Genomic DNA, 12,869 nt, shown 5'->3' on the forward strand with positions numbered 1-12,869 from the left:
CTCTCTCCCCCAAACCCGACGCTCAAAATGGTGTGACTTTTTCTGAACATTATGTGGACCATATAGAACAATTTGGTGTTGGAGGATAACTTTCACTTTGGATGTCTGGGTTATGCCATCTTTTGGATAAATTGTATCATACTATTACTTTATCACAATTACGCAAAAGGATGATATTTATGTAAAAAGCAACAAGGAATAAAAATAATGCTGAGATGATTATTACGGCAGTGGCGTAGATTGTGAGGGGAAAAAGGGGGCGAAAATGAAGTAGATTATATCCCTACAGCATGCCTCTTGTAACAGCGGAAAACTAGCTTTTAAGACTAGTTAAAGTATCTTAACATGTGAAAACTGTTTGTCAAGTTTGAACAAAAAATATTAAAAGGTGCTTTAACAATGGGCTAAAATCATTTTAGAATATACGTAATAAAACATTCTGTATCTTGGTAAGAAGAAATATTTTATTTAAGTGTTTTAGATTAAATCTTCGTTTTTTTGCTAAGGTTTCTCCAGTTACTATATGGACAATTCTTAATGAAACACCCTGTATAAGTGAGAGTTATATATGGACCTGCTGTCAAGGGTAATTCCAAGATATTTCACTTTTTCAGAGAAGTTTTGACTGCAGTTTAGGATCTTTAGGATTATTAAACCTGATGATTAAACATGATCCTTCGTTTTCTGGTGAAGCGGACCATCTCTGTCTTTTTTGGATTTATAGATAGTGAGCGTTCCCTACGCAATGTTTCGATTGATCTGAGAGCAACTTTTAACTCTCACGTATTCTATTTTAATCTAATCGGAATAGTACAGTTGTAGATTTATTGAACAGATTTCTCAGGTTTTGAAGCCAAGGTATTCTTCTTCTCCCTAGTCCTCTCATTTCAAATAAATTATCCTAAAGAATGAGTTGCAGCAAGCCGTATCTCTGTTCGTTCTTACGTACATACATTTTATTCTGGTCGTTCACTTGCTAACGCGAGTTAAACGCGTATGTGTTGCAGAGACATGTTAACAATAGACTAGGCTAGGGATATGCCACTCAATGCATCGGGGTGTAACGCTTATATCAAGTACAGCGGTCTAGCTCTCTTTGTCTGTCGTGCGAGTGTGAGCGTATCTACCAAGAGGTGGGAGTAATGGAACGACACAGACACAGAGGCGGCGGCCATCATATGCTAGAGAGAGAAAGCTAAGCGCCTGTAGAGAGAGATAGATAGACCACCGATCCGAACTGCTCCGCGTAATCTACGTGTTATTAGGGGCCGGTTGTTCGTACGCTAATCAAGAAGTTGATTATAATTAAGTCACCTTAACAACCATCAAATAACAACACCCGTCATTCGTACGTCAATCAGTTGATTGTAGTTAATTATATTAATTATCATTACGATAATTAACATAATTGATTGATTAATTAATTAGTAATTATTAATTAACATAACAATTATTAATATAATTTATTAATAAATCTCATAATTGTAATCAATTATGTTTTCAGCAACCCAAACAAAGTTGACATTGACAGTTGGTGACAGTAATTAAATATTTGATAATGATCAGTTGATTCCATTTTTGATTAGCGTTTGAACAACCGGCCCTTTTTCTATGATGTGTTGTAATTAAAACCGTAAAATCTAAACGCGTATTAAGAGCTTGTCATGTGAACGTGGCGTTACACTAACTTAAAAAAGGAGTATGTTTACTGCTATAAAGTTTCTTTATTTCTTATTATCAGTTCATACCATTTCAAGTATGTAATATGACTGTGAGTTTTCTACATTGCGCTGTACAAATTTGATGTATTTTTACAAGGTAAATTTTTGATTAATCTGCAGAAACTGTCTATAAACAGGGCTTTTTCACAAATTCCCAATTTCATCTTTGAAAATACCTAACACCATTGCATATTCAATAATAATATAAATATTACCAGATAGAAATACCCTAACAAGAATTTATAATATATAGTATTAGTCCTATCGCCTGGGGGGGGGGGTACAACGGTCTCCTTTATTCAGATGGACTTACCAAGGTTTTTTTATGTATTTTAACAAGTAGAATACGAATTTTTTGAGTAACAGTTGATCCGGGTATCGATAAGTTTGTTATAAATATAAACAAAGAACTTGAGGATTTACCAGCGATTTCTCGCAAAACAAAACATTTTTTGTATTTTTGGGTCATTCTAAGCAAACAATGTTCTAAAAAGTTTTTTGGTAGGATGCATAGTTTTCGAGATAAACGCGGTTAAACTTAAAAAAAATCGAAAAATTGCAATTTTTGAACCCTAATAACTTTTGATTAAAAAAGAAAATAGCAATTCTGCTTGCCACATTGGAAAGTTCAAGTCAAATTATATCGGTTTTAGTTATTTGCATTGCTAAAAATTTATTTTTTTATTGTTAAACGAAGCTATAAACACATAGTCTTTGAGTGATGTTTTCAATGATCTCCCATTTAAAATCGAACGAGTAGGTAGAGTAAGGTAAAGTGCAGGCGAGGCAATTTCTACGTAGCATGAATTAAAACACATGTATTGTCCACGGAAAACACTATGTGTTTATAGCTATGTTAAATAATAAAAAAACAATTTCTTTTTGTTTTATGGCCAAGACTTCGGTTTCAATTAGCCAGTCATAACTTTTTTGTTTTCTATTCATACATTAGATGGTCCTTAGAGTTCCGTGGCAAACTCTTCCACAGCTCTCTACTCAGTTCAAAAGCTGCAGCTGGCCGCTATGGACTATCCATGTTGCTCACCACATTTTTCCATTATACATCTTCTTCTTCTTCTTTTTTCATATGTACATAATATATCAAATTATCAGAATGAATAAATTTAGAGGTCAATTTTAGTTTCACAGATAAATTTCATTAACCAATCATATAAATAGGTGAATACCAACATGGATTCAGAGAATGTAAGTCAACAAGAGATGCAATACACATTGTAACGCAAATCGTCGAAAAAAGTTACGAGCATGAAATAGATCTACACATACTGTTTATTGACTACAAGCAAGCCTTTGACAGTGTATTAAGGGAGGAGCTAATTAATGATATGAAGCAACTAGGCATTCAAGAAAAACTAGTAAGTCTCACGAAAATGACGATGAAGGAATCCAAAGCACGAATCTTAACAAGGGAAGGCCCGTCAGATGAAGTACAAATGGAGGTAGGTGTCAGACAGGGAGACTCCCTGTCAACAACATTATTTAACATTGCCATAGAGAGTGCAGTAAGAGCAGCCAAAATTAGGGGAACAATTGTCGAATCTTCAGCCCAACTGATAGCGTATGCAGACGATATTGCACTGGTTACTAGAGATATAAAAACCATGCAGAATATAATATTAATACTAGATAAAGAAGCAAAGAAGAGAGGGCTAGTAATAAACCAAAGCAAAACGAAATACCTCAAGTGCTCAAGAGAGAATACGAACATCGAGAAAGAAATTAAGCTTGGAGCATATACATTTGAAAGAGTACACCGTTTCAAATATTTGGGAGTGATGGTGAATGGCAGAAATGATAGAATGGATGATATAAATGAACGCATCCTACTGGGTAATAAAACCTATTGGAACTACCAAAAATTCTTGAAAGAAAAACACATTAGTAAGACAACCAAATTAAAAATTTACAAGACTACAATCAGGCCAGTGATCACCTATGGCGCAGAGACGATGTGCCTAACACAGAAAGATGAAATGAGATTAGAAATCTTAGAGAAAAAGATAATTTGACGAATAATGGGACCGGTGAGAATAAGTGTAGGCGAATTTAGAAGATTAAAAAATGAAGAAATTAAAGGAGTCATCCAGGGTGAAGACATAATCAAGTTCGCGAAGGCGCAGAGGCTCAGGTGGCTGGAGACCAACAACAGGGAGACCAAAGGGAAGACCCAAAACAAGATGGAGAGATCAAGTCTTAGGAGACATACAGAAGCTGAGAATCTACAATTGGAAGGAACGTTGTAAGGACCGGAAAGAATGGAGAAAAGTTGTAGACAAAGCCAAGTCACACACGCTGCTATAATAATAAAAGACAACAGCGGACTGATTCTCCCCAACAAATGAATCAGAGGGCCCAAAAGGGCGGCAAACACTCCGCCAGGAGTGAATAAGCCGTGATGATGATGGACCAATCATATACATATATTTGCTGTTCAGAGACAATATTTTTCTTCTTCTTCTTATAATAGGCTTCTTGGCCTGTTCCTTACCGATTTTGATCTTGTATTCTTAGCTATGATGTTGACTTCCAGCTATCTCGCCACCTTTTAAAGGGCCTTCCTATTGGTCTCTGGCCTGTTGGCTTAGAATCCCTGGGTATACGGGCTATTCTCTCGCTGTCCATTCTCGTCACATGCTGATTCTACTCTCGTCGTCTCTGTCTTCCCCACCGTACTATATCTTGTATGTTACAGAGATCTCTTATTCTGCCGTTCGGTATTCTGTCTCTCAGTGTTTTTCCAGTTATTGACCTCAGCGTTCTCATTTCTGATGTTCTCAGTATCCTCTTGGTTTCTGCTGTGTCACATCTTGTTTCTATCGCGTACGTCATGATCGGTCTTACACATGATTTGTATATGCGTACTTACTTTCCCTTCCAGCCTCATATCTTTGTTTATCCAGATGACATCCCTCAGACATCCTGACACGTAATTGGCTTTATTTGCTTGCTACCGGACGCTCTCTTTAACATCTCCATAACTACATATTTCGATTCTCAGATATTGGAATCTCGAGACTTGTTCAATTAGTTCGTTGTTAATTACTAATATGCATCTTATGGGTTCCCTTGACACTACCAGGGATTTTGTCTTGGCTGTTGATATTTTTATGTTGTAGTTCTTCGCCACTGTATTGAAAGTTTGTGCCATTCGCTGTTGTTTACCCTCGTTATCACAGATTAAGTTTGCGTCGTCAGCATAACAGAGGATTTTTATTTGTTTTTCCGCCATCTTATATCCCTTTCCAGTACCTTTAATGTTTTCTATGATTTTGTCCATGACTAAATTAAAAAACAATGGGCTCAAGCTATCTCCTTGTCTGATTCCTGAGTTGATTTCTACTTCCGATGTTAGTTCATTCTCAACTTTTATTCTGGTTTTGTTCTTCGTATTAATGTCTTTAATTATCTTTATCATCTTGTTGGGCTGATTTTTCTCCTTTAGCAATCTTAGCACATTTTTCAATCTTACCCAATGGAAGGCCTTAGTCAGATTTATAAAGCACATAAATGCAGGTATATTATATTCCAGTGCTTTCTCAGCAATTTGTCTGGCTATGGATATGGCGTCTATTGTGGACCTATTTTTCCGAAAACCTTGTTGTTCCTGACTAATTATGTTTTCTTCATTTATTTTATTGTTTTTGTTAAGAGAAAGTGTTTTTGTTAAGAGTTTAAGAGTTGTGCTCAGCAAGGTGATGGTACGGTAATTGCTAGGGTCTTTGCTGTTTCCTCTCTTGTGTATAGGTATTGTTATACTCGTCCTCCACTGGTCTGGTACACGCTGGCTACGTATTATTTCTTGAAAGAGGATCTCTATGTTTTCGAATAAGGTTCCTCCTCCGTATTTCAGGAGTTCATTTGATATCCGATCGGGTCCTGGTGCTTTTCTGTTTTTTAATTTACGTATGTTATTCCTTATTTCTCCTTTTGTGATTTCTAGTTCTGTGTCTATGTTGGATTCGTCTTGATTTCCTGTCTCTTCCTCTTCTTCAGGTATTATAGTATCTTCCTTGTATAGTTCTTCTATAAAGGCGTTCCATTGTTCTGCTTCTATTTTATTTAAACTTCTATATTCGTTAATGGGTTTTTCCTATTTTTTAGTATTTTCCAAAGTTTTCTTTGCGCCCAATAAAAATCGTGTTCCATTTCTTTGGTAAAGCATGTCCAATATTCCCTTTTTATATTTCTTATCTTAGAATTGATGTAATTTCTTTTGTCTCTGTATTGTTGGTAATTGTTTGGTGTTTTGTTAGTGCAGTATTGTAAGTATGCTTTCCTCTTCTCATACGCTAGATCTCTTATTTCAGTATTGAACCAGGGCTTTGATTTTTTTGTTTCATTCAGGTTAATTTTTCTGGTCCCTATGCTTTCCTTTGCGGCTTGTAATATATTATATTCTATTTTTGCCCATGTCTCAGAGACAATAGATATGATATATTGAAAGGTGGAAAAACATTACATTTTATTAAATCTTTGATTAAATTATAGGTGTATGGAATGTATTTTGTGCAGTCAAAGAAAGTGTGATTCAAATCACCCACCTTCTGACATTCAGCACAAAGATTTGAATCAAAAACTTTAATTCTTGCTAGATAAAGAGGGAGACATGCATGTCGAAACTTCATTCTGATTATTGTTGTTATATATCTTCGAAGTACTACATAATTGTTAAACCAATATATATTTGGAACAGAAGGTTGAATCAGTGAATACTGAGATTTGGATTGTTTACAAAGATCTCGCCATGATTGACTCCACTGATTTTTAACTCGATGCTTGATAGTGTTAACTAAATCAGATATGCAAAACTTACGATTATTTGAAGTACCATACTCAATAGCTTTTTTAGCCAAACTAACAACATATTCATTATGCGTTATATTAGTCCTATATGAGCCTTAACCCATAAAAAGTTCACTCTTCTTTTATTTTTATGAATTTAAAAAAAAATTCTTAATTAGTAGGATATAAATATTTGAATTGTTATTTTTAAATGCTATCAATAAATTTTTATCAAAAGCGATGTAATATGACTTGAACTTTCAAACACAGTAATATAAGCAGATTTGCTATTTTATTTTTTAATCAAAACTTATTCGGGTTCAAAAATTGCAATTTTTCGATTTTTTTAAAGTTCGACCGCGTTTATCTCGAAAACTACGCATTATACGAAAAAACTTGTAAGAACATTTTTTAATTAGAATGGCCCAAAAAATACAAAAAATTGTTTTGTTGTGCGAGAAATCGCTGTTATGTAATTCTTCAAGTTCTTTATTTATAACAATCTTATCCTTATCGACATCCGGATCAACTGTTAGCTAAAAAATTCGTGTGCTATGGATCAAAATACATAAAAAACTTGGGTAAGTCCATCTGAATAAAGAAGGCCGTTGTACCCCCCTGGCGACAGGACTATATTGCAAAGGAGGTAAACAAGTATACAAAAAAATATGCGAAAATTTTATTCTAAAAGTGCAAAGTTTAAACATTTAATTTATTAGTACATTATGTATATTCATATATCTCCCAACTATGTAAAAAAATTTAATATTTTTCCATTATAATGGCACATCACATATGTTTCTCCTAATTGATGAAATTACTTTGGAAAGGGTATTTTTAACAACAGCTTCGCACATTGATGGAAGAGAATCAGTTACACAAGATTCATATGCTGCAATTTTTCTGAAAAAAAAAGTTTATATAGGTATTATACATATTATTGTACAGTATACAGTGCGTCCATAAAGTAAAGCATAAATTCATTATTTCGTAAACCGGCGACTTTAAGGAAAAATTCCGAAACAGGTCGATTTTTATTTTTAGTTTCTGATTTTGTGGCATATATATCATACTAGTAACGTCATCCATCTGGGCGTGATGACGTAATCGATGATTTTTTTAAATAAGAATAGGGGTCATATGATTGCTCATTTGAAAGGATATTCCATTCTCTATTCACTAATGTAAACATTAACAAAATTATTTATACAGGGTGTTCAAAAAAACATTTTTTTAACTAAAATAATTTAGACAAAAGAACAATGTATGTAATTTATTTAATTCAAAATGCGTTTTACTACTGTCAGAAAACAGAAAAAAAAATTATTTGACAAATAAACATTGATTTTCGCTTAAACGAAATGTTCAAACTGGCAAGAGGCAGGTGGGTGGCAGCTTTAACATTGAATTTAAGCGAAAAACAATATTTATTTGTCAAATAAACATTTTTTTCCTGTTTCCTGACAACATTAAAACGTATTTTGAATTAGATAAATTAGATACATTCTTCTTTTTGTCTCAATTATTTTAATTAAAAAAATGTTTTTTTGAACACCTTGTATAAATAATTATGTTAATGTTTATATTATGGAAGAGAGAATTAAATATCCTTTAAAATGAGCTGTCACGTGACCCCTATTCTTATTTAAAAAAATATTCGATTACGTCATCACACCCAGATGGATGACGTCACTAGTATAATATATATGCCAAAAAAACGGAAATTAAAAATAAAAATCGACCGGTTTCGGGATTTTTCTTTAACCCGGGAGTAGTCCCGCTCACTTCTGTAACGTCGATAGTCGCGTGTGAGATTCTATCTCAAAATACGAATTTAAAACAAATTTTTATTTTGTACTATTTTTATCTACTTTTTATATTGAAAATATATATTTCTAACAATTTTATTAAAAAAACCTGTGTTAACGGCCACCTGCCAACATCGGCCACCTGTCCTAACGGCCAGTTTAAAAATTTTCCAAACCAATTATATGTAGACTACAAAAACTGGCAATACCGTCCACCTTTCTATATCGGCCAATAGTTCTTTCATTTTTAGTGGCCGTTACTGACAAATTTTACTGTACAGTAAAACCTGTGTTAACGGCCACCTGACAACATCGGCCACCTGTCCTAACGGCCAGTTTAAAAATTTCCCAATTATATGTAGACTACAAAAACTGGCAATAGCGGCCACCTTTCTATATCGGCCAATAGTTCTTTCATTTTTAGTGGCCGTTACTGACAGGTTTTACTGTATTACGAAAAAGGATGAAACGTGAGATTCTGTATAACGGCGCGACTACTCGCGGGTTAAAGCTAATTGGCTCTCCCCAAAGCCATAAATTCCACAAAAAGAAGAAGAAGAAAAAAACAATTCCTACGCATTACTACACCCATCCTCGAGGCACTTACGAAATTTTTTCAAAATTGCAAAATTTTTTATCAAGTTATCGCGAAAATGGATAAAAATTGAGATTCTATCTCACCGCGCGACTACTCGCGGGTTAAAGTCGCAGGTTTACGAAATAATGAATTTATGCGTTACTTTATGGACGCACTGTATTGTAATTATTGTATTATATTGTACAGTATATTGGTATTATATTGTAAGCGCCAGGCTAATATAGATACATGGGTACAATATATTATGTAGGTATATACCCTTAATATTGCTGTGCTTATGAGCTAATCCGGTCTGTTTTCAGATGTGACTTTCATATCTGCCATGTTACCGTCAAGAAACGATTCAAAAGAATTGTTTTTTCATACAAAAAATGCAATAATTAATAGTATTGTTACTCTGCTTTAAAATAACTTAATTCAAACCCCAAGAATATTACAATATTTTAAAACTTTTACATCTTTAACAAAATGACAATTATGAGCATCAAATACAGCTGATGTATTAATTGTCAATTTTCTATGTTAATATTCAGTTTTTATACATTTTTCTGGCGTTCTAAATGTCACTAGACATAAAAATAAACACTGTAAAGTGTCCAAGACTGTAATATTTAGCTCAGTGTCCCTATGTGTCTAGTAGGGTGGCGGTTACCGTATACAGTGCTTGTTAAAAGTCCCCTCTCCCCTCGTAACTTTTGAACTGTTAAATTTAATAGTGAAAGTAGGGAGGAAATAAACGGATGTAGGCTTCTCAAATAGTCAGAACACGTGACGTAATAGTGACAGATGACGTTACAGAGCCACTTAGATAATTTTAAATGGCTTTTTATAGCAAGTGATATATCGTTTGAAAGACATTCACAATACCTATTTAATCATACTAATTATATTTAGGTTTAAGTTGATCTTGATGAATAAATTAAACAAATATAAAATTGTAGTTTCGCATTGAATTAATAAAACTTCAAACATCCGCCTATGGTACCTTGTAAAAAAGTTCACGTTTTTTAATTTTCTAGTTGTTTTTACGTTGACGTGCTTCTTAGGACACAGTGGAAACCTCTGATTAGGGTGTGCAGCGCATACAGAACCGTATCAACAATTGCCTTACAGTTGGTAGCTGGGTCTGTACCTTTGCACATCCTGGACAGAGAAAGAGTCCGAATGTACCAGAGGAGCAAAGGGGCAAAAGGTTCAGGTCCACAAGAAAGGAACAGAAGTCTAGATATATGGCAGAGGGAATGAGCAGCCGAAGTCGAGAAGGCAGCCTGGCCGAGATTCCTGATTCCAGATGTGGTGAGGTGGTACGAGTTCCAGCATCGGCGCGTCAACTACTATTTCACACAATTTTTGACAAGACATGGATCGTTCAGGAAATTTACTCATCCTATAGGGAAAACCGTGGAGAATCTCTGCCCTGAGTGTGGACGGGTGGATGATGCGCAGCATGTCGTCTTCGTGTACCGAGCTTCAACTGGGACTAGGATCACCTCTAGGCGAGCCTCACGAGTTAATTGATAAAGCTATCAACGGCAAGAGAGACTTCGACCTGATCATCGCCTTCGTCACGAAGACAATGAAGCACAAAGAGGAGAAAGAGAGGCGACTGCAAGCAAGATGACCGTCTATTTATTTATTTTTTAATGTTTTTTTGTGAAGACAGGAGGGCATCAAGTGGGGGGAGGATCCTTTACATCCAACCTGCGCTGTCTGCCTTATTTTAACTCTTTTTACTTATTTATTTATTTTATCTTGTTTTATCTACTTATTTATTTCTTCCTATTGGGGGCACCTCGGTCGCTCCACCAGCACATGGGCTGCACGGTACGGTCGTCATCACCTACCGGTCTTTGTGCGAGGTATATGCGGGACGGGACAGCTAGGTGGCCTCTTAATCTACGGAGTGCACTCAGAGTGCAAGAGTGCAAGAGCAGTTCCAGACCCGTCGGCTGGAGGAAGAGGAGGTGAGTTTAGTCGGTAGGCGGACGTAAATCGTGACGGACTGAATCCGACACACCTGAGACAACTTCCCAAACGGTCTTTTGAAGATTCTCACCTCCCAAAAATAAAAAAAGATTTTTTACGTTAATGTTGACAAGGTCGAAAACGAAAGTTAAATATTTGGTCTGCAATTAAAAATATCAAAGACAAAGATCCTCATAATGGATAAACTACATAACAGTCATCCACACATAACTGCAATTGACCGGTTTGAGGTTGTTAGCTCATATATCTGGGATCATTGATCACAAACACATGGTCATTACAGGAATAGATTAAACGTAGATGTGATCTAGCAAAAGATGCCACAGTAAAAATGACCAAAATATGGAAGGACTGTCAAATCTCAAGGGTGTTAAAGATGATGTTGATTAACTGCTTAGTATTCCCAAAATTGATCTACAGACGTGACGCCTGAGACAATCGGAAAGAAGGAAGGCGAGAAGACAAGAAGAAGACATTCTGTGGGAAATGAAATGTTACGAATTCCTTGGAGTGACTGTATGACAAATAATTCAATTTAAAGTTAGCCGACGACTCTCCAGTAAAGTCTATCTCTAACAATTCAGATATTTTGGACATGTTATGAGAGCAAAAACCACTGAAGGTTTTCACCTCCGATTTCGTTGAACCCTCATCGATTTTCATGAAAATTGGTGAGTAGTTAGAAGATACTTCAAGGAACAAAGGTGACATGATGTTAACTTGCGGTTTTTCCCTGGGGGCGGTTACCACCCCTTCTCGGGGGTGAAATTTTTTTTATTTAAAATAAAACCAGAAATCGATAGAGGGGCAACTTCTAAGCAAAATTTGTTATATAAAGTTATTAACATAAATCAATATTTTTGAGTTATTAAATATCAAAATTTTTATTTTTTTCTTGAAAAAAGTGCTTGTTTTAAAGCGGTTTTTCACGTATTACTTAAAAACTATAAGCTTTTTCAAAAAAGTTATTTTTACCAAAATTAAAGATAATAAAAAGTTTAATGCACTTCCCGGTTAAAAAACTAAACTAATGTTATTTCAAAGTGAGTTATGGGTAATTGAATGTATATTTTTTTCGACGAGTACTCAAATCTAAGTATTCAAGCTTACATAACGGGAAAACGATGCATTTTATAGAATATACTTGTTAAGCACTTCTCAAAGTAGTTTGGAATACCTATCAAATAAGCTCCAGTAAAAGTTAATAGCATCAAAATTAAGCAAGTTATGATGAAAATAAAAGAACCTTTTCGATTTTTTTAGGAAAAAGTGAAAAATAAAACATACGCCATTTCCACAAAAATTAAAATTTGTAGTAATTCTCACAAGAATTTCTTTAGGTTAACACAGTTAATGATTTCAACAATTTTGACCGGTTTAGAATGCAATTTTTGAAAAAAAAAGATATAATTTAAAAAATTAGAATTTTTAAAATTATCGTACTTTTCATTTTCTTTTGATAATAACTCCAAAAATACTTAATATTCGTAAAAAATTACATATAACTAAATTTTAGTCTTTTCTGTTCCAAATACTTCACCCATCTTACTATTTCCATAGAGTTAAAATTAACCGAGATAGAAACGTTTAAAATTTCAATTTTGCTGCAAGAACCATGTAACCGGGCCATCTAACCTTTTATTTTTTAAAAAGTAAGAGATTTAAAAGACTAAATTTGACGATTTTTAATAGCTCTTGGAATAAACTTTTAACCTTCCGATGACCAACCTTTTTTGTTACACGGATGACCAAGGGGGGGGGGGAATGACCCCAGGTCAAAAATGACAATTAACAAAAAATTAAGTTTTTTTTTATTTTTTTTTGCATGGACTTTATGTCATTCAGCCAGTCACAACATGAGTATTAGTGTCATGCGTAGTGTGTATGTTGAGTAAGTGTCTTGTTACTTTGCAAAGTCGACGTCATTAACGTAAAACTACTTGGAATTACACA

The 12,869-nt window shown here is 34.6% G+C and overlaps 1 protein-coding gene across 2 annotated transcripts in view; it reads right to left on the minus strand.

The window, feature by feature from the left end:
• Positions 1-7,191: 7,191 nt before the first annotated feature.
• LOC114341845 (uncharacterized) overlaps positions 7,192-12,869 on the minus strand; it is a 77,425-nt gene continuing 71,747 nt past the window's right edge. For both annotated transcript variants that reach the window (XM_028292655.2, XM_028292654.2), the window contains exon 5: positions 7,192-7,427. In XM_028292655.2, the coding sequence (XP_028148456.1) occupies positions 7,301-7,427 (127 nt within the window). In that variant the 3' untranslated portion in view covers positions 7,192-7,300. The remainder of the gene's footprint in view (positions 7,428-12,869) is intronic.

This window comes from Diabrotica virgifera, chromosome 4 (assembly GCF_917563875.1).
Source record: "Diabrotica virgifera virgifera chromosome 4, PGI_DIABVI_V3a".
NCBI lineage: Eukaryota > Metazoa > Arthropoda > Insecta > Coleoptera > Chrysomelidae > Diabrotica > Diabrotica virgifera.